This window comes from Passer montanus, unplaced genomic scaffold, assembly GCF_014805655.1.
Source record: "Passer montanus isolate IOZ18808 unplaced genomic scaffold, ASM1480565v1 scaffold14, whole genome shotgun sequence".
NCBI lineage: Eukaryota > Metazoa > Chordata > Aves > Passeriformes > Passeridae > Passer > Passer montanus.
In genome coordinates this window covers 12,061,256-12,081,641 of record NW_024360941.1, presented here as the reverse complement: position 1 = coordinate 12,081,641, position 20,386 = coordinate 12,061,256, and the positions used below count along the sequence as shown (strand labels likewise).

General features: G+C 43.1%; 1 protein-coding gene across 1 annotated transcript in view; it reads right to left on the bottom strand.

The window, feature by feature from the left end:
* STOX2 (storkhead box 2) overlaps positions 1 to 20,356 on the bottom strand; it is a 142,369-nt gene extending 122,013 nt beyond the window's left edge. The window contains exon 1 of the mRNA XM_039700086.1: positions 19,905 to 20,356. Coding sequence (XP_039556020.1) covers positions 19,905 to 20,277 — 373 coding nt within the window. The 5' untranslated portion in view covers positions 20,278 to 20,356. The remainder of the gene's footprint in view (positions 1 to 19,904) is intronic.
* Between the last annotated feature and the right edge of the window lie 30 nt (positions 20,357 to 20,386).

Genomic DNA, 20,386 nt, shown 5'->3' with positions numbered 1-20,386 from the left:
ACCAGATTCCCTTGCATGCAGTTGCAGCATAAATCCTTCTCAATATACAATCTTACTTCGTGTTTGCAGTTATCAGTGCAATAAATGTTCTGTCAACAATGTGTCTGGTGCACTGCTCAGCAGATTGAAGCATAAGGGAGTGGTTATCCCAAAGCACACAGGGGATTTAAAGATTTCTCCTAGGATCTAGCATTTCACAAGGTGCTTTGCCACTGTAGGACTTGGTCTGGCTTAGCCACGCTAGCAGGTACAAGTAAAGATTTTTAGAAAAATATTCAATATAGCTGAAGCCACCGCAGCAAGGAAAAACTACTGCAAAGGAGCAAACATTCCAAAATTTCTTCTTTCTCCTCAGTCTGCCACACCAACATCTGCAAGCCTTGTTCCTAAAGCTGTCATAAGTCTGTCTTAGACACAAGCACAGCAACTAAGAGTGCAGTCCCTAACGTGCTCAGCTTCCCTTCTCACTATCCCAACAAATTGCCAGCACCCAACACGGGTTGGATCTTGCTCCCCAACCTGTGGAAGTGAGCCCTTCCTCTGTCTCCACCATACCTGGCATTTTTGGATACACATGGCTCAGCTGTTTTTTTTGCTCTAGGGCTGGCTAATTTTTGGGGGCACACCATTATAGGTTGTGTCTGCTATAGGTAAATCCCAGGAGCACACTGAGAAGCTCTTGCTTCAGCTCAGCACATCCTGTTCAACCAGTCCTTGAGCAGATTTGGGCAGAAGATTTCCAAGTAACTGCTTCTCAAACCATCACATGAGATGGTGTAAGAAAGGCCTCTTTCAAGTGAGCATCTTGCTGCTTGGAAATACATTACTTACAGAGGGCCAGCTACTTCTGCCCTTCCAACTACCTGTTGCATACAGTGCTATACAACAAGCCAAAACTGGGAAGTCATTCTTTCTGGCTGACCCCATCTTAGCAACTGATACCAACAGAAAAAAAGCCCACTATGACTGTTTCATGCTATGTCATTTGCCATGCTGAATTGTTACAGCGGGAAAAATTTTAAAAATTAAACATAAAAACAGAACAAAAAACCAAAAACAAGCACACAAAGCAACAATCAGAAATTATCAAAAATCCTAAATGTGACCCTGTATTCCACAGAAGTTCAGCAAGTATATTTTTAGTTGTCAAATACACATCACACAGGTTGCAATAAAGCATTTTTTTTCTTTTATTGGAGGTGTTAATGAACTGTTATCCTTGTCTTGCTCATGCTATTCAACAGACGTGACAAAATAATTCCCTACACTTCCCTAGATTTGCATGTTGTTCCAAATGGTACTTCATGGTCACGTTATGGAAAATATTCACATGAGTAAACACAACAGTCATTTTAAGTATCCCTGTGAAGAGGCATTTCATCTCCTCTGCTGGCATTTGAAGAGACCAAAAACCACTCATGTGCTGAACTCTGTTCCGAGCTCAGCATTTTTAAATAAAACAGCCCATTTTGAAATCAATACTGTAGCAAATTCCTCCTTTTGTAAGGAGCCCCTGACACCAAGAACCCCTGGCTTCATGTGGGTCCTTACAACTCTCTAATGAGCTCCTGGGAGGTCCCCAGGTTTTTCTTTCAGCAGTGGGGGCAAATTCCTTAAACTCACTTTTCTGGTCCTTGAAGCAAATTATCAGATGAAGAAAATGATGCATCTGTAAAAGTAGAAGGAAGATCATATAATAGGCGGCATACCAGTGCACTGACCCCCTTCAACCCACGATGGGAACTCAAACCAGCGCTTCCAGGCTGGCATCTTCTGCTCCATGCAGCCGTGCTTTGCTTTCCATCGAGGAGGGGCCCCTGTCTCCTGTGCCTACTGCCCACCTCACACAGCTCTGAGACTGCAGGCCAGGTACTGCCCTGGCCCTGGAGGCTCCGCGGCCACTGGCACAGCACAGAGCAGGAAAAGGAGCATCTCCACTCAGTGAACTCTGCTGGGAGCCACCTGTGGCTACAAAAGCCAGCTCCAAATTAGTCACAGGGAGCCAGGAATGGTCTGGCAGCACACAAAGAACTTCTTGTGTATGCCAAATTTTTTTTCTGTGAATGTATCCATTTACTTCTGAAGAGAAAAGTTTCAGGTTTGGGGGGGAAAGGCTGTTCTGTTGTTTGGGGTTTTTTTATGAGAAATCTTTCATGTAAGATATGGAGGATACAACAAGTCTGAGACATTATTTATTAATTGTTCTATTATGTTTTCTGAAAATACGGTTCTTTTGTTTGTTTCAGACTTACCTCCTAATATTTTAATTTCATACTCCCAAATCCTTACATCAGAAGAAAAAAAAAACAAAACTCAAACAGAAAAACATCATTGCTCAACTTCTTTTCTCCCAGGACTTATGATTCAGTTGGTTTCCACAATATAGCTGCTACATGCAAAAAATATTCTCCAAACCTTAAGAATACCTGTCCTCACATCTCTTCTTGTTTTCTGGCTTTTTAAAATTGATATTTTACCACCTTCCATTTTATTACTTAGTTCTTCAACCATCACAATTTATTGAAAAAACTCCTAAGCATACATTAAGTGCAAACCACAGTGGCAAAACACTAAGTTTCAAAAAAATCAAAGAGGAAGCTTAAGTTCCTGCCTTTGTTCTATTTATTTCTTTTCAATTTATCTTTTTGTTATCAACTTGAGTATGTTCTCAAATATTTTCCTATTTGAGGAATATATTCCTAAAATGTCCGAGTACTTTGCTGCCTATTTATCTTTTTGTTATCAACTTGAGTATGTTCTCAAATATTTTCCTATTTTTTAGACAGAAAATGTCCGAGTACTTTGCTGCCTAAAGAAGGCTGAGCAAAAACCTTTGGTCCAGTTGTCTGGTCAGTCAGAAAAAATACTAGAACTCCTGCAAAGGAAAAGCTGTGAGCTTCAAAGAAAAAAATAAACCTAATAATAGTTATGAAGGTGATTCACACCCTTGTCTTTAAATATACCTAACAAACATGTTCTTGAAAGGAAAAAAGACATTTTAATTGCATTTGTTGTGCATCTGCATTCTCAGTATTGTCCAGTCATCAGCATGAACTGCTGGTCATGAATGCCAGGAGTGTGGGTGCCCAGGCCACGACCACAAACACAACCTGACACCCAACACAAACATGGGATGAGGAAGGAAGTTATTTAAATGAGTGGCAAGTGGACTGAAGGAAATACAAACTGCATCAACAATATACCTTTTAACGTAACATCTATATTTTCCCCTCCTTGTTTAAAATGTACAATAATAAATTTTGCAAATTTCCAAAGGAACGGAATGATGCTTTTACTTTCAAGATGTCAGGAGCTAACAGCTTGAGACAGCTTGCCCAGACACTGCTAGCTAGTCAGAAAAAAAAATGAAAAAGAAAAAGTGCCATCTAATAAAGTCAAAGCACAGACTCCTATCTAATAAAGACAGACATGCCCTTACCAATGTATTAGTCAGACAGGCAGCTCTGGATTCTACATTTAGAAATGTAGAAAATCTTGTATATATTTGCCTGGGCTTGCAAATGCCACTATATCACATTTCTAGCAATGCTTTGGGCAGTGTATTTTGTATAAGTTACACCATCAGAAAAGGCTTATAATCTTGCTCAGTTGGCAGCAGACTTTGCTTGCACATATAAACTTCTCAATTGTTTAAATGTAAAACAGAGTAACTAGGACACCTGAGCAGAGAATTGCTTGATTTTATTCCATTGTCCCTTCTACAATTCACTGAAAACAGCCACTTGCAGCACCACAAATAAAGCTACAACTTGTGCAAAAGACAACAGAAAAGTGAGGAAATGGATATTGAAGAAAGAATCAGACAAAGTTTATGTTTCATATATTCTTTTTCTCCTGTGTTCCTCTTAGTTTGAGGCATCTCTATTTCTCATTTCACTGAAAATACCTTCTAACTCCTACTATCAGTAGGAAATTCCCATTGATGGAAGTAAAAGCTGGATCTTTCATGTAAGAAGGGATGGGAAGATCTATAGCTCCCAAGCCTGCCTCTTCCAGTAACCCACCACAGTGGGTTTAAGTAACAGCTTCTACAAGTACTTTGTTTTTTCCTTTAGCAAGACCCTTTTCAAATCTGCTGTGGTGCAGATGCCCAAATCCACTGACCAGGCACACAGAACACAACCAATCTCACCAGGAGCAGATTAATAGATATGTTGTATTAGAAATTGTAGCAGATGAGCCAAAATGCTCACAAACTTTGTATGTCTTCTGTGGGTTTACTGACATCACCATGAAAAAATATATACCCAGGGTACTTTTCTTTATTTCTTTTTTTTTTAAAGTAATTTATTCAGACAATTAATTCTGTGCAAGTCAATGAACCACACTTTCACAGCCCAAAGGGTATCTGTCAGACTGAAGACACTAAGAAAAGCATGAATGGTCAATGTCTCCTCCTCCCCTCTATTCTGAGACCAACTTCAAGGCCTGCAGCCTCCATTAAGTGCTTTCTGCCACAGCTGAGGAAAGAACGAAGTAAGGAGATGAGAAGGAAATATTGTCTAAGAGCAGTTTGAGAACCTAAACTCTGATGAAGCACAGGATTTAATGATCTGAGTAAAAAGACCATGGTTGAACAAGGAGAAGGTTAACTGCAGACAGAAAAGTGACAAAAGAAGTGGAAAAATGAGGTTATGAAAGGAAGAAAAAGCACTTGATTTGTTTTCCATAACTTCCAGTCACCAAGTCATTACAACCTAACTTCTCAGCATTTAAAATTAAAGAAAGGGCAGGGTTACTGGACATTTCAAAAAGATCTATCAAGATTACTTAAAGCAGCTCTTGCTGGGACTTAAAAAAAAAAAGTCGTGGATTAAGTGGTTAAAAAAAATATCTTCCCCAAGACAAGCATGGTAAGAAAAGCTTCTATAAAAAGCTGCTGGCAACTATTGGTCTGACAATCACCTTAAGGATCTGTCAAAACACAGAAATATATCTGAGCAGGCTGGGGAAGGAGTTACACTTCTTTTTTTTAGACAAACACATTTCAACTGAAGGCAACAGCTGCCTAGTCTCCCTCAGAGCAGTGCATTCAAAAAGGTATTCCATTTGCCTCAAGAAAGCCAGTGTCCAAACAGTGTGGGTGGAAGAGACAGCCAGACAGCACTGGCTGCTCCTGGGTCCCCCATTACGCAGAGCAGAAAGACCAGGGGAACCTGTTAGGCAGGAGCCAAGGTTCCAAAAGGACCTGTCCACAGCAAAACGTGGGAATTGGGGAAATCATCCACAAGATCCACCAGAGCTGCTGTTAGCTGTTGCTGTCTTCAGCAGGGCATTACAGGTTAGATGATGGGAACAATTTATCCAATGTCATGGCTGTAAGCAGGAGGTCAGACCAGAGATCCATGGAGGTCTCCTCCTACAAAAATTACCTTATGATTTCACACATATTTTTTGAGGACTATAATGCAGAGAAGATAAGGCAGCAGGTCCACAGTAATTTATCCTGAACTCTCTTTTCCTCTCTCCTCACTCCAGGTTAGTTTTTTGCCTTTGAGATGGCTCATTGTAGGCTCCCATGTCACAGCAGAGGCTGTGTGACCTCCTCGTTGCTGACCCACACCAGCTCAAATCACTGTGGCAGTGCAGCTACAGAGGGAAGTTCAGTTCCTGCTAAGTACAAGGAGGGCTATAGTACTGCAGTCAAACATCTGGAAATGGACCTGTGCCTTCCTCAGTGAAGTGTAAACAGAAAGAAAAAAGGACAGTTAGGGATAGCACTGACACAAATCAACTCCAGCACTTCCCACATCTACCTAGTACATCCCAGTGGTTGGTTTCTCAACCTCAATTTTCCCACACTGTTTGGCATCATGCCTTGCCTTAACCATCTCATGTTTTTAAGGATCAAAAAACATGCCCTTTACAGAACACTGACTTCAAAGCATAGTATCACCATATCCATTCCAAGAGCCAACTTTTGAAGGCTCAGCCCCAGCTAGCACCAAATGCAGCCAGAGGAATTTCTGGAGCCATCAGGAAAGAGATGTCTCTGAAGAAGGTGGATTTTGTAGAAGCAGGTAGAGCAGAGCCAACAGAGGAATGATGATGCTGCAAGCAGTGAGGCAGGTAGGCTGCTAAGGGACAGGCTGTTCAGGGCATTTATCAGACTGGTGTGATCCTGGCACAAAGCCACTGCTGGAGAAGATGACAAGAGCTTACATGCTGGCATGAGCTTTTAAGCAGAGAGATAGCATTGAGAAAAGGTCAGTCATGGATAAAGGTAAAAGCCACACTTGCTAAGTTCACAGAAAAAGAAATTCAAAAGGCAGGAAGCAAAAAGCCCTGAGGAATTCACTGCACTAGCTCAGTTTGTAAAGGAGAGTTACCATATCCCAGCACTGCAGTCTGGATAAGGCCAAGCTGGCTTTAATCTAGGAACTCAAGTCTCTTACTGCAGCAGCTCATCACAGGCTCCCTGAGGAGCAAGGGGAGTTAGACACTGCTGAAAACCATAATTATTGCTGGAATTGAAGAATGCAAACCACACCTGAGCTGGCTACTTCAAAACTAACTAAGATATATTTATGTTCAGCTGAAACACTTGCAGGAAAAATCAAGGAGCCCAAGGCCGAATGAAACCTTCGTCATTGTGCAGAAGCAGTGAGACCTGTGGTTTCAGGAAGGGAAAGGAAAGATAACTCCACAAGAAACCACTTCTCTTTCCACCTCTGCTTTTCCAGGACAAGAGTAGGTCACTTCCACAGATGTACTTCTGAGCATTGCCACAGAGAGAAGAGACCCTACCGACAAACTATAAAAGGACTGCACTGACAAACATGCTTCAGTAGAAGATGCAGAGATGCCTTGAGGGGAAATTTCATATTTTCTTACCACAATTAGGAAAGAACAAGCCCGCAAGAAGCCATATACAGCACTAAAAGCTACAGGTAATGTCACATAAACTATCTTGCACTATCTTGCAGTTTATTAAAAAAAACATATAAACCATGAGATGCTCCAGTTCCCTTCTGTGCAATCACCATATTATATGGTATATTGGTTATATACTAGAGTAGAAGACCACAGACTGGGACAGTGTGACATGTCTCCTCTTACACCTATTGACCCAGTGGGCCCTGCTCTCATTTTCTTAGTTAACAACCAGAGCAAATAAAGCAAGGATAGCTCATTTATGAACTATTACACATTTATGGCTCCAGATTAAAGTCAAACACATATTTACGTATCTGCAATTGCAAACTCACCACAGCTCTACTAAAGCCTTCAAGACTTATGCATGCAACTCATTCATGGAGCAGGCTGAGGACTGCTACAAAAGTAATTACTATTGCCCAAGTGGTGAGAAAACAGGTAGAGCAAATCCAGGCAGGTTTTGAGCAAGAATTCTTTGCCTAGCTGCCTATTTACAGATTACCTCTCATTCACTAATAACCTCATATGTAGTATTGCTATATAAGGTTTTCCCTGTGAGAGCACCTAAGGGCTTTAGGCCCAGCTCAGCACTGCAGTGCCCAGCACATCAACGTGACAGAGCCACCAAGTTCTCTGCCCCAAGACTTGACCTCTCAAACACAAGGAAAGGAACAGTGCTTGGACCAAGCTTTCCAGCCTGCAGCCATCAAACTCCCAGCCATCCCTGCTGCTCCAAAAGTTACACCATAGGTGTCCCTGAAGAAAAGACGATGAGGAAAAGGTGCAGAGGCTGAGAGTAGCTGTCATAGATAATAAATTGTGAATTATTTGAAGGGGAAGCTTGGTAAGTCTGCAGCATACTGGTAGGGGAGCACAAACTTCAGCTGTGTAGGTACCTGCACATTCAGGTGTAAAATGGTGGGGTGGGCGAGGTCAGGAGTTTTCAGCTTGGGGTCTGCAGGTCCCCAAGTCATTTGTACTCTTTTCCAAATGGTCCACAAAAAGTTAAAAGTGAAAAGCACCATTTACATTTGCTGGAAACTCAGCAATCTGCAAACTAAAGAAAAGTGAGAATCATTGCACTAGCGGATTGTTACTCACCAGGACAGGAGGCAGCATAAATGACCCAAATGGGTGTACAAGCCAACAAGCAAAAGTGCTCCCATCACAAAAAGAAAGGAAAAATTGAAATAACACATCCCAGCCATTACATATTGTCCTAAGTAGTGGGAAAAGTTCTGTCAAAGTTTTTTTTCCTCAGTCATTCATCACAAAAATCCATGCTGAAGACTGCACTCTCTTTTCTTCCATCTCACCAGATGACTGGTGTCTAGTGGTTCCCAACAGACAGGATAAGTTTCGGCCTTTCTCTCAACACAAACACTGAAGAGACTGGAAAGACATCACTGGGATTAATTTAAGTAACCACTGAAACCTGAAGCCCAATGATTATCTGAGCAGAAAAATTGAAAAGACTCATGTGCTGGCACATAGATGAATCTGCTTTCCCCCTTTAAGAACAAATATGTCATTGAATGAGAGTAGTTATTGACAGAGAAAAGCAGAACAATGATAGATGTAGTGATTCTGACATTGAAACATTTTACAGCCAGACTGCACTTGAAAAGCAGCCAAGAAGCAAGTCCCTGCAGACCTTCCAACAGCTATTTGGCATCAGCTTCACTGAGGAGCTCTATCTGCACACCTCTAGCAAAGACAAACTAACAATAAAAAATACCTTGGAAACAAAACCAAAGGCCTTGAATTAATAAGAAATCTATAAGCTAAAGGCTACAAGCTACTGCCATAAATAAAAAATGACAATATGATAGTCACTAATTCCTACATAAGGAAAGAAATCAGAATGATTGTAGGTCAAGTTGCCTACATTTTATGACTTTTTCTCTATTGACAGAGTATTAATTAAGACTTCCTCTTCACACTTTTATTGAAGGATTAATTAATACTTCCTCTTCATATTTTCCTGAAGTCACCTACAAAAGCTGGGTAAGCTCTTCTGCTATTTAGTTCTCAGAGTACTGTATGCATCGAAATACAAATGCAAAGAATACCAGTCTTGGATTCCCAAGCTAAATTCTCAAAGGGCTCCTGGTTTAGACACAGATGACCCACTCTGGGATTAACCAGGAAGAGATTCCTCTGGCAAATCTCTTAAAAACAGTCAGGTAAATGCAAGAATATATAACATGCCTATATTAAAAAACTGTGACTCCTCTACCAGACTCAACTTACTGTAAGCACATGTGGGGATCTGTACCTTGTTGAATCAAGACCACTCAAAGTAATGGAAAACCTCTGTTCATACAGCACTTAAAGCACTACACACAACCTCACACACATGTCTATATGAAACAAGCCCAGCTGAAAATTGCCCTAAGCTTCCAGCAGGGAATACTTAAGCACACAAAATTTCTTCAAGAAACACTGCAAAGCTTCATGGCCCTATGAGCCCTATGTTCTTCCATCCCCATGTTGCAGACACATCCCGATCTCCCGAAACATGGAGATATCATGTAGCTAGACACCCTAACAGAATGCATCAAGTACAATTAAAGTCTCCATTTTTCATAAAAACAGAGCAGAACTGACACCTATCTACCTTGCTTCCCCCTACCACAGTATGTCCACGATAATCTCATTTCACTAAAAGGCTGGCTGGCTTCCCTTCTCTTTTGGTCTCCCACTCTTTCCAGACGTTCATTTCCATAAAGGAGGACTCCCTACAAGGCTGACATCTGGTCTGAAGATAACTGTTTTAAAAACAAACTTTTTTTCTAGAACATCTAAGATTGCAGAGCTTTGGAGTTATTTTTCTTCACCCTGTTTTTATACACTGTTTAGCCCTTTGTGACTTTTCTTCTCTGCAGCTTCTCACAAAACTGTAATTTTTCCCTCAAGCTACCTAGGATTTTTCAATCAGTAACACCAACAAGATTTTTTTTTATCCAATAGGATAATTGTGATAAATCACCAATGATGGCAGTGAAGTTTAGTGTCCTCAAAGAGTGGGTGAATATACCCCTTTAAATTCTTTTTTCATTACTAAACCAGGGAGAAAATTCCTGCTCCCTTTCATTTATTTCAATAACCCCTTCTGCTAATAATGTCTAGCATGTTGGATACTGTATTTGCTTTAAAATAGATCTTTAAATCCTGGTTTTCACCTGGTTAAACCACCTTGTGAACATGTGACTAACTAGGACATCCCTATAAGCCCAGGCAAGTTGCTGCCTTCCCCCAGCTGGACCAGGGCCACTCAGGTGCTACCAGGCACCTGTAAATATCTGCTCAGGTTCATCCAGCTGTCCATAACTTCCTGCTCCTTTGAGCCATATAAACACTGTGTAAGGGGCAGTCCACCAGGACCTCCTTCCTCTACTCTCCTTCCCGCTGCTGTGGATATTCCACCCTCTGCTTTGAGCTCACAAGATTGCCCACATCAGCCTGGACCACCCCACTGGACAGGGACTGCTTGCAAAGCCTTACCAGGAGGAGCAGGCAGACCAAGTGGATGCAAATCTTCACATGGGTGCTGACCTACTCCTGACTTCAGCAGCCAGAGCATCTCGACAGCACCCTCAGCTTTAGCAACGTGTGCATGTTGCCCTGGGCACAGACAGTGTAGACAAAGGAGGCCCTTCAGAGAAACCCAAAGAAAACACTCGGCTCTCTCTTAATGCCAGGTATTGTTATTTCATCTGTCAGTGAAAAGGGAACTTGTTTGGGCATAGCCCAAATAGCCATAGCCCATACAGCCCTGCAATATGCACAAGCAGGAGAACAGACATTTCATTCCAGTCTGCCAGACTGGGAGTCACGGGCATGGTCCAGTTCTACACACATTGAAGAGTGGTTGGAAGGCTCAAGGGCAGGCTAAAGACTACTGGCACCAAAAACCACAATATGAATCCTTTGAGTAAAACTCCCCTGAAAGAAAAGCAATTAAAAAAACAGAAACAAACAAACAAACAACAAAAAAAAAAAAAAAAAAAAAAAAACCCAAAAAAAAAACCAAAAAAAAAAACCACCCCAAAAAAAAAGACCACCAAAAACAAAAACACCAAAAAAACACTCCAAAAAAAAAACAACTCCCACCCCCAAAACTATATAACTAAAACTATAAAAAAGCCCCACCAAACATACAGAAGTTCACTGCAGCATTACATGGTGCTTACAAGACTTCAGTTACTTCTTTAGAACTCAAACACAAGAAATTAATAGGCAATGATAAACTTTATTTAATTGATCTCTTTGAAAAGGGACATAAACTGTATGCCCTGCTATACTAGCACAGTAGCAGGACTCTGTAACCTCATGCACCCAAGGATACTGTTAACACAAGGTAAATAGACATATTTATTGGGCCATTAAGCCTTTTTCCCAATGACCTGGAGAAAGGCGGCTGCTGCATCCAGAAATCTATTTTTTCCATATTCTTTGTAAATAGAAAGATATCCATGGATATTATGACCAGAGTGGAAAATACAACTATAATCTGAAAAAGTGAATATTATTTTTTTTCTTTAGCTAAAAGTTTTGCTAGACTTGCAATAGAGCTTTTTAAAGAACAACAAAAAAAATCCATTTTTAAAAAAGAAATACTCATTTTATAGCACCTCAATAATACCTAAGACTCTGCTGGCAAAATTCAAATACACTGGCAGCACGCAGCTTTTTCTAATGCTAATAATACATTGCAAGTTTTACAGCTCCAGTGAAAACACAGTCCTTGCAGTTTCACTCCTTCTCTCTGAGCACCCAGTGCCCAGTCAGAGAAGACATTGCAGCACATGCAACTGCAAGTGAGCTGATAAGCAGGAGTCACTGGAGCTGCAGTTACCGGTGAGGATGGACACAGCAATGCAACTGCCCTGCTACCAGAGCAGGGGAACAGACACTCAGCCACAGACCAGCCCCAGTGCATACCTTTGTTCCCCCTCTGCTGGCACCTATCAGCCTGCCTTGTGGCCAGCCCAGTCCTGGAGGCCACTGTGGTTTCAGGCCATGTAATTGTGAAAGCCATTGGGTCACCATCCAAGAGCCCATTCTGCTCTCTTAGTGGGATTCCCTATACTGGGGCCAGGAATGGGTCCTTCAGCATTCTCATCCTCCTCTAAAGACATGCATGAGCCAGCCTATGTACCCTCTGAAGCACTAACAGTTACCAAAAATTGCTTTAAAACTAAAGCTTCTGGAATATACCCAAACCAAGCTCTTTGGGTAGAAGCATTTTACACAGTCACAGTATACAGATTCTGTAAAGAGCCAAATTTGGAGTTGTTTCTCAGAGTGAATTGGTTTGCACTTTTAAAAGAGCAATCTTTGCTATACCTGCATGTCTCTTTATCAATTATCTGATGGTGGAATTCAAGGTTAAGCTAAAAGGCTGCTGTGTTTTACTCCAACTTCTGCTATTTTGGTACCCCATCCTGTCCACATGTGCAAGAACAACAACGAAGTCTCATATTACTTGATTAGAATTCTATCCAGCTCCAGAAAATACACTACAGAAGTCACTATTCCGTGCATTAATTCAGTGCACTGAATACTAACTTGCTTTCATAAGAAAACCAAATATAGCTTAGCAAGTGTTGATAGTAATATTACACCATTGCTTTTCTGTTACAGGGAAAAAAATGCAACTAGGAGAACCCCTATTCAGATTCAGGGTAGTTACTGACCTTTGAATGTATGCTCAAATGCTACTGTGGCTCAGAGCAGGACCCCAATTTAAAAAGGAGGCGTGAAGACCCGCTCAAATATCAACATGAAAACACTTTGTTTCATCAAAATATATGTGTTTGTACATTCTTTACACTCGGATACTTCTCATCACGGGTCTCAGGTGAAATCCCAAGTAATGAACAGAGGGATCAAGTACAGCAGACAGAAGAAAGCATGTTTACATATTAGGTGAAGGGATTTTATTCCAAGAATGTAATAGCCTTAAAAATCTTTCCAGAACTGGCCCACCCAGGGAGCAGTTTCAATATCAGAAACCAGAGACTGCAATAACATTCCCAGCAGTCAACATCATTAGAAAATAATCAAAATATTTATGTTTTTGTATTTAAAACAAAGAAGAAAAAGTTTGGAGACAGCTTGAATTTTCAGAACCCTGTTAAATTTCTGTTATTGCAGAAAACTATTAAGAAGTTCCTTCCATCCTCACATTTCACAGGCTCCGTTTCTGCAGAGGAAATCACCTTCTGGTTGCAGTTTTTATTTTCTCTGAACACTTTAGGCTTTCCTTGACTACTGAACGAAAAGAGAAGCCTGCCTATCATGTTTGCCATAGCCAAAGGAAGGAGTGATGTTGCTTGGCAGGCAGCTTTTGATGCCAGGAGTTTTGGAGGGCACCCCATCCACATGGGATGCACCTTTTCTGCTACAGTCTCCAAAAGAGTGTCTAAAACAATGCTTGGCACATCCTGTTGGGGGGCAAGCTGTGATTCTCCTGGCCTGCAGAAAGGAGGAGAGATTTACCATCCAAAATCGTGGCCTGAGGAAACAGCACCAGAATTGCTGGGAGAGAGCGCCAACTTTGTTTCATTGCCTTTACAAAAGAGCTGAAACAAAAACCTGCCAGTCAAGCCCAGGGACAGCAGTGTTTTCAGACACACATGACCCTTCCTAGTGCCTTTCTCTAAATGCACATTTCTCCAGGCTCTGGGGCTGGAGCACTTCTCTCATAGGGACAGATTGAGAAGACTCCGGGGAGGCCTTCCAGTACCTAAAGGAGACCTGCAAGAGAGCTGGAGAAGGCTTTTCACAGGGGCATGTAGCGATAGCATGAGGGAAATGGCCTTAAAATGAAAGAGAGAAGGCTTAGCATAGATATTAGGACAAAATTCTTTACTGTGAGGGTGGTGATGTGCTGCAACAGGTTCTCAAAAGAAGCTGTGGGTGCTCCATCCCTGGAAGTGCTTAAAGCCAGGCTGGATGAAGCTCTGAGCAACCTGTTCTACTGCAAGGTTCCCTGGCCATGGCATTGGGGGTTGGAATGAGATTATTGTTAAGGTCCCTTCTAACCCAAGCCATTCCATGAATCAAAACCCATTTAAAGCAAAATTTTAAACTGTGGCAACATGCATAGAAGGTCTGTACTTTGTCAACTAAAATCACTAGTTTGATCAGTAAAGTACTGAACAACATGATCCTTATTAGCAAATTCCAAAGACGGACAAAAGGGGAAACACAACTGAGTTTTCATGCCACAAAATGGTAGAAATGAGTGGGCAGGATGGAGGCACCACGGTGACTAGCAGCTCCATGGTTATCCATTGCATGGCCCCTGGACGCCTCATTCGCCTCAGTTTTCTTAAATCCAAAAATGACTATGTAAAAAAGAAGAGTGGGACAGATGGAAAGGTGATTTACTGACTGGTCTGGTGGCACATGATGCTGGCAGCCCAGGAGCCCACTTAAGGGTTGGGAATAACACCTGACAAGGGCTTCATTCAGTGCACACCCACTGTGCTGCTCCCTGGCAAAGACAAGGCCCTTGAGGAAGGGAATGAGGAGCATTTAATTAAAGACCAGACCCTCATGCACAAACAAAGAGATGGAGAGAGTGAGAGATCTCTTGCTTTGTCAAAGCCCCATGGCCAAGGGCTGCTCTGGCCACCACGGCTCCCTTACAGCATTGCTTTTCACACAGAGCATGCACTTAACTTGCAAGGCTGGGTGACTTATCTGCCACCGGAAAAGATGCTTTGCTATACAATGGTGCTCTTTGTGGGGAGGAAGGAGGTGGGGAGACAGTACTAGCTGGCTATTAACCTTATAAACCCTTCCCTTCAGTTGCACAATGAAGAGCACAGATCTGTGTATTTGACTTTGCTTGTTCAAGAGAAGTTGCTTTGAGTGAAAAAATGAAATTAAATAGGCCATATCTTTCCTTCCCTTGTGTTATTTTTACTTTCACGGTACATTTTTGATGACTAGCACTAGCCTCACAGGCCATCCACAGCTTTCTTTAAAGAGCAGAAAGCAATTCTGACTCTAAGACTTCATTCCCACAACACAAGCACAAACCACATACTGAGAAAGCAGGCACTTTATATGCAGTCCATACTCATTTAGCTCTTGTCTCTGTCTCCCGAGCCTCTGAAAGCTGCTTTTACAAATTACATTAAAGGCCCAACCCAACACTTGTGAGCAGTGAAGTTCTTTACTCAGAGTTGGGAGTAAATTCATAAGCACTTCAGCCTGACCATAAGCTTACGTTTACCCTTTATTTTCAGGCTGCAATAACCACCTTACAGATATAAAAAGTGCTTAGTGGATCTCTAACTGGCTCTAGGTAGGGGTGGTAGAGAAGGAGGAAAAAAAATTGTAGTTTAAATCCACTGAATTTCCCATGGTAGGAATACAATCCCATGTCAGGCATACAAAAGGTGCAGCTGAGTGTGTGTGGTAAAGTCATTGGAGGTTTTATTACTATGAAACCTAATGCTCCCTCACTGAGAAGACATTTTCATTATATGAAAGAGATAACTGGGAGGGGAAAAAAATGAATTCATTATTTATAAATGTCTATAGATGAATAACATTTCATGTCCAACAGTCTACACTTCACCATAATCATCCACTAATGACTGCAAAACTTATTGCAAAAATTACCGAACCTAAACTGGTGGGGTGTTAATTTAATTTTTTGGTGGCATGAGAGGATGTAGCAGGGAGAGACAAGAATGGGAGCACTTAGCTCCAACTCCCAGCGTGGCAAAAAAAGTTTCCCCCCTACGCTTGGCCAAGCAGGAACAATGCACAACAGCCTGGCCCTGCCGACTTTGCTGAATTATAACTCCTGCTAGTTAGTTTAATTATTGCACATTTGTAATTAATTGTAACAATGTAATTATTGTACATTTCTAAAAAACTCCATCTAAACATCAGCTTCTAATTGGAGAAATTGCTCTGGGCATGGCCAAAGGGTTATTATAAAGTTTGGTCACTTCCTTTCAAGCAATCTTTACAGAAGGGCATGGCCCTTCTGCAAAGCGTATGAAAACCTGTCAAAGATGCCCATTGTCCGTGACACAGAAATCAAGAGCAAGAGATACAGCAGGAAGTCTCATCTGGGAACACAAAAGGCGATGAAGACATGAAAATGAGGTGGAACATCCTGCTACACTGACTGCACTTAGCACAGAAGAGCTGAAAGGTTTAAAAAAAAATCAGTTTCAGGATGACAAATATTTGTGAGTGCAAATAGAAGGTGTGTCAAAAAAAAGAAATCTTATTAAAATACTAATGCTCATTAAAGACTTAAGTTGCAGAAGGCCTGCAAAGTTACAAGAGAGCTTCCGAAGACAATGAATTTCATCACTGGACCTATAGATTTGCATAAGGCTTCCTTGACCCCCTAAATCAACATATTAAGTAAGTGCTGGTTTGGGGATTCTGTTTATTCAAAGACTACTTATGTTTCCCAAAGTTTCTCACCTGCCAACTTAAAAAACTTGATACACCCAACAATTTCCTTATATCCGAATAACTTTGATCACTGCAAAACTGGTAACTGAGCAAGCTTTTATGGCGTAACCATTTAGCTCAAGAAAACTGCCAGAGGAGTAAGTTTAAAAGTCACACATGAATCATTTCATCTGCCATACCCTCCAGTCCTAAGATGTCAGTGCTATAAGCAAATTTCTCATGTGCTTCATATTCCTGCTGTATGTAATTCTCAGGTCTAATTTTATAATTCAAATCTTCAGAGACTGGAATCTCACGTGGATTTTAATCCATTCACTCCGTGGCTCAGGTACACCTGCACTGAACACAATAGGACTGTCCAGTCCCTGCTAACTACATGCATACTTTCATGAACTTTTCATTATCAAGCCAGGATGACTTAAAGGTGGGAAGACTATTGAACAGTGAGTCTCTCCTGGTTTACATTTTACAATTCCAGCAGCAGAAAACATGCTATCCACACTAGAGATTTAGCATTCCCTCTTCCTTACCAGCTATATTTTCCTGCAGTTATTATCTCCACAGCCACCACAACCCACCAGAGCCAAGGCACTGAACCACAATGAAAAATAAACACCAGCAACATCAGCAGAGGTTTGAAAGTTGCAGTTGTGATTTCTGGGTCATGTTAGCACTAACATAATACAGGGGAAGTATTGCTCAAGGCTCTCTACTGCCTGTGCATGGAGGTTGTGCAGCTGAGGAGACCCTTGTGTCCCTTGTCCCATGCTAGACAGCATCAGGAGGTTGGGATGCTGCCCCCACACCCCCCCTGGGGCAGGCAGCTGGTCATCCAGCCGCTCCATCCCAGCTGGACTCCAGGGGCAGGTGAGGCAGAAATCTGCCCCCACCTGTCTGCAGAGACAGCCAGCTGAGAAATGAGACAAGCACCAGCCCAACAACTTATCACAGCATATTCACAGCACAGTCCAGGTATTCCAGTGGCCCTGGGGTGCAGAGAAAGACCCTCTGGTCAGTTCCCCAATGCACCCCACCCCACTGCCCAGGCATGGCAATCCCTACTCCCACCACAGCATGGGGACTACCAGCTGGACCCAGAGCAAGAGAAAACAACAATGTCACCTTCATCAAAAACACTGTGCCACTGCTTCCCCCTTGACCCTACCAGTTATTTATTAACAGGAGTAAAATATTACTATTCTGCAACCCCCAGCAGGCAGGTTTTCCTATCAGCCTAAGGTACTAACCACATTTTTTAAAGCTGAAAAGCATTGGAACTTTTTCTATGCATTGTTTGCTGCTTTAATGAAACAAAGTAGATAATAAAGTGTGAGAGAGTCCTTCAATAAGTCACAGCCACTTACACATTAGCTACCTAATTATGCTGAAAATACAATTACATGCATTTAAGCAGATGCTCATGCCCACAGGCCAAACCCATTATTTTGACAATTCTTTAACTTTATAGTAAGTGCAAGTTGAATCTACTTAGATACAAGACCTGAATTATCAGTCTGTGAGTGGAAAAAAAAACAGTGGAAAAAAAAGTCAATCAGTTCCTTCCATCATATTTAGCACAGCTAAGGCACTACACAATCGGCAAGACTCCAACAGGTCCCTGCTCTTCTTTCATAGCCTTCAATCGAATGCTGAGAGGCATTTGCTATTTTTAAAGCCAAATTAAAAACTCCGGCTCCAGTCTTTTGCAAACTTGAAGCATAGATAACCCCCAAAAGGAATGCATATTATTTGCACACCAGTGAGCTTACTTATTAACGTGAACTTCTAGCAAAAGTTCTGTTTCCATATTTTAAGATAGGCCACAAAGATCTGTTTACATTCCTCGGGTGGCTTTAGTAAAGTCAAGGTCAGAATGCACCTTTCCACAGCCCTCCTGGGCAGCAGGCTGAGGAATGTCACCCAGTGAGCAAGGTCCAGGAACACCCCAAAAACCAAACACTGACCCTGATACTCCATCAGATGACAGGGCCAATTCAAAAGCTCTTCATCCTCCGTCTTTTCTATCACCAGAACAGAATTAACCACCTGCTCTGCAACACTGTCTTGTCATCCGAGGTTCAAAGGAAAATTTGCTATTATGAGGAAAAAAGGTCCATTAGTTCATTTTTAAAAGGGCAGCTTGTCTTGACCTTCCCTCTCAACACAGAAAAAAATGGTAATATTCAAGTAAGTCTGATGGGGAAATAGTGAGTGACAGACAAGTGTCTGACAACTCTGCAAGAGACAAGACTGCTAATAACTAGAAATTATTCATGAGTCAGCATTGCTTGTTCAAAAGGACAAAGGCAGCTAAAAACATTCAAAAGCCAGATTAAAACAGGAAACTGGGAAACCTCGAATATTTATGTTCCATTCTTTTCAGGAACCTTACTCAGCTGGTTTTTTAAAGAAATGCATGGAAGCATCCCGTTTTAAGGGTCTGAAACTCCCAGCACAGAGAGAGCATGTCTAGCTTTGCAACCTGCTCATGGTGCCTGCTGCATAGGACATAGATAATATAAACTATACACAAGGAAAATACAGTTTGCCTCACCATCACGGCAGCAGCCACGGCAAGTAATTAAACTAGCAGTAAACCAAATTCTTACAATTTTCCTTCTCTCTACAAGAGAAGCTGCATGTTTCAAGCTGTGATGAATGTTGAGCTGCCCTAAATCTTAAGAAAAACTTCTTCTCTGTTGTTCTTCACAACTCTCCAATATACCCACCATATAGTCAGAGCTTTATGTCTTAGGGTTTGGGGGTGACGGTGGAGGGGTTCGGTTGTTTTCTTGCACATGTTTGTTGGGGGGTTTTTTTCATGTCAAAATAAGCACTGAAACATTTTTGCTCCCCATGCTAGGATTTTTTCGTTTCCCAGAGAAAATTCAGGATGAGGTGTGCTTTGTCCTAGGCCACTGCTCACTGATGGGATTCCCTTAGGGAATGGCACTGAAACTTGAAACTTCAGCCCACCACTTCATATCAGACTTGTCGTTCATACCCTCAAAAGCCACCTGCCTTGCACGGCAAAAAACCACGTTACTCATCCCCTACTCCTGCTTCTCGCTGGGAAAGACACCTTCACAGCATCGCTGGGATACAAGTTTGATATAGCACGTAGAGCCGAATATAAAGTAAATTGTTTCAGCACACCTGGAAATATCAAACAAAACTTTTGACTCCCGAGCCAAGCAGCCCCGGGAGCACGCTGCGGGCGGAGCCGGCCCGTAGGAGGCCAGCGGGCATTTCATGCTGCAGGGGGTATATTCCAACTCTCCCACTTTAGGTTTTTACCCTCGCCCGCTGAAGGGAACGCGCCTCTCACCGCACAGCCGTGGCCGGCAGCGCTCCCGGAGAACAGCGCTCAGCCGCATCCCCGCAATGCCGCCGCTCCCACCCCGGCTCACCCGCTCCGCACACCCACTCTCGGAGGAACAACCCCCGGCGGGCAGGGCCCCCTCTCCTCGCCCGCTCCCTGGCCCCGCCGGGCACCGGCGGCGGTGTCCCGGGGCAGCGGGCGGGCCGGGCCCGGCGGCACCTACCCAGGCACTTGATGTGGAAGCCGCTGGGGGGCTTGAGGGAGCGGCGCGCCCAGCCCTGCCGCAGCACCTCCAGGTGCTCCTCCTTGCCCTGCACCAGCAGCACCTGCTCGTCGATCCAGCCCAGGAAGAAGGTCTCGGCCACCGCCGCCGTGGCCCGCCGGTCCCAGAAGTGCTGCATGTTCTCCCGCTTGAAGTCCGCGAAGATCTCGTAGCCGATGCGGTGGCGGCCCAGCTCCGCCGCCGGCCCCGCACGGGCACCGGCCCCGGCACCGCCGGCACCGTCGGCCCCCGGCCGCCCCCCGGCCGCGGCGTCCAGGACGATGGCCAGGGAGTGCGGGGCGATCTGCAGGCACTTCTCCACCCTGCGCGGCATGGCCGCTCACCGCCCGCCGCCGGGCACGGGCACACACACAGGCATAGCTCCGCGGCCGCGCTGCCTGCCGCGGCCGGCTGTCCGCGCTCCGCCCCGCCCGGCACGGCCC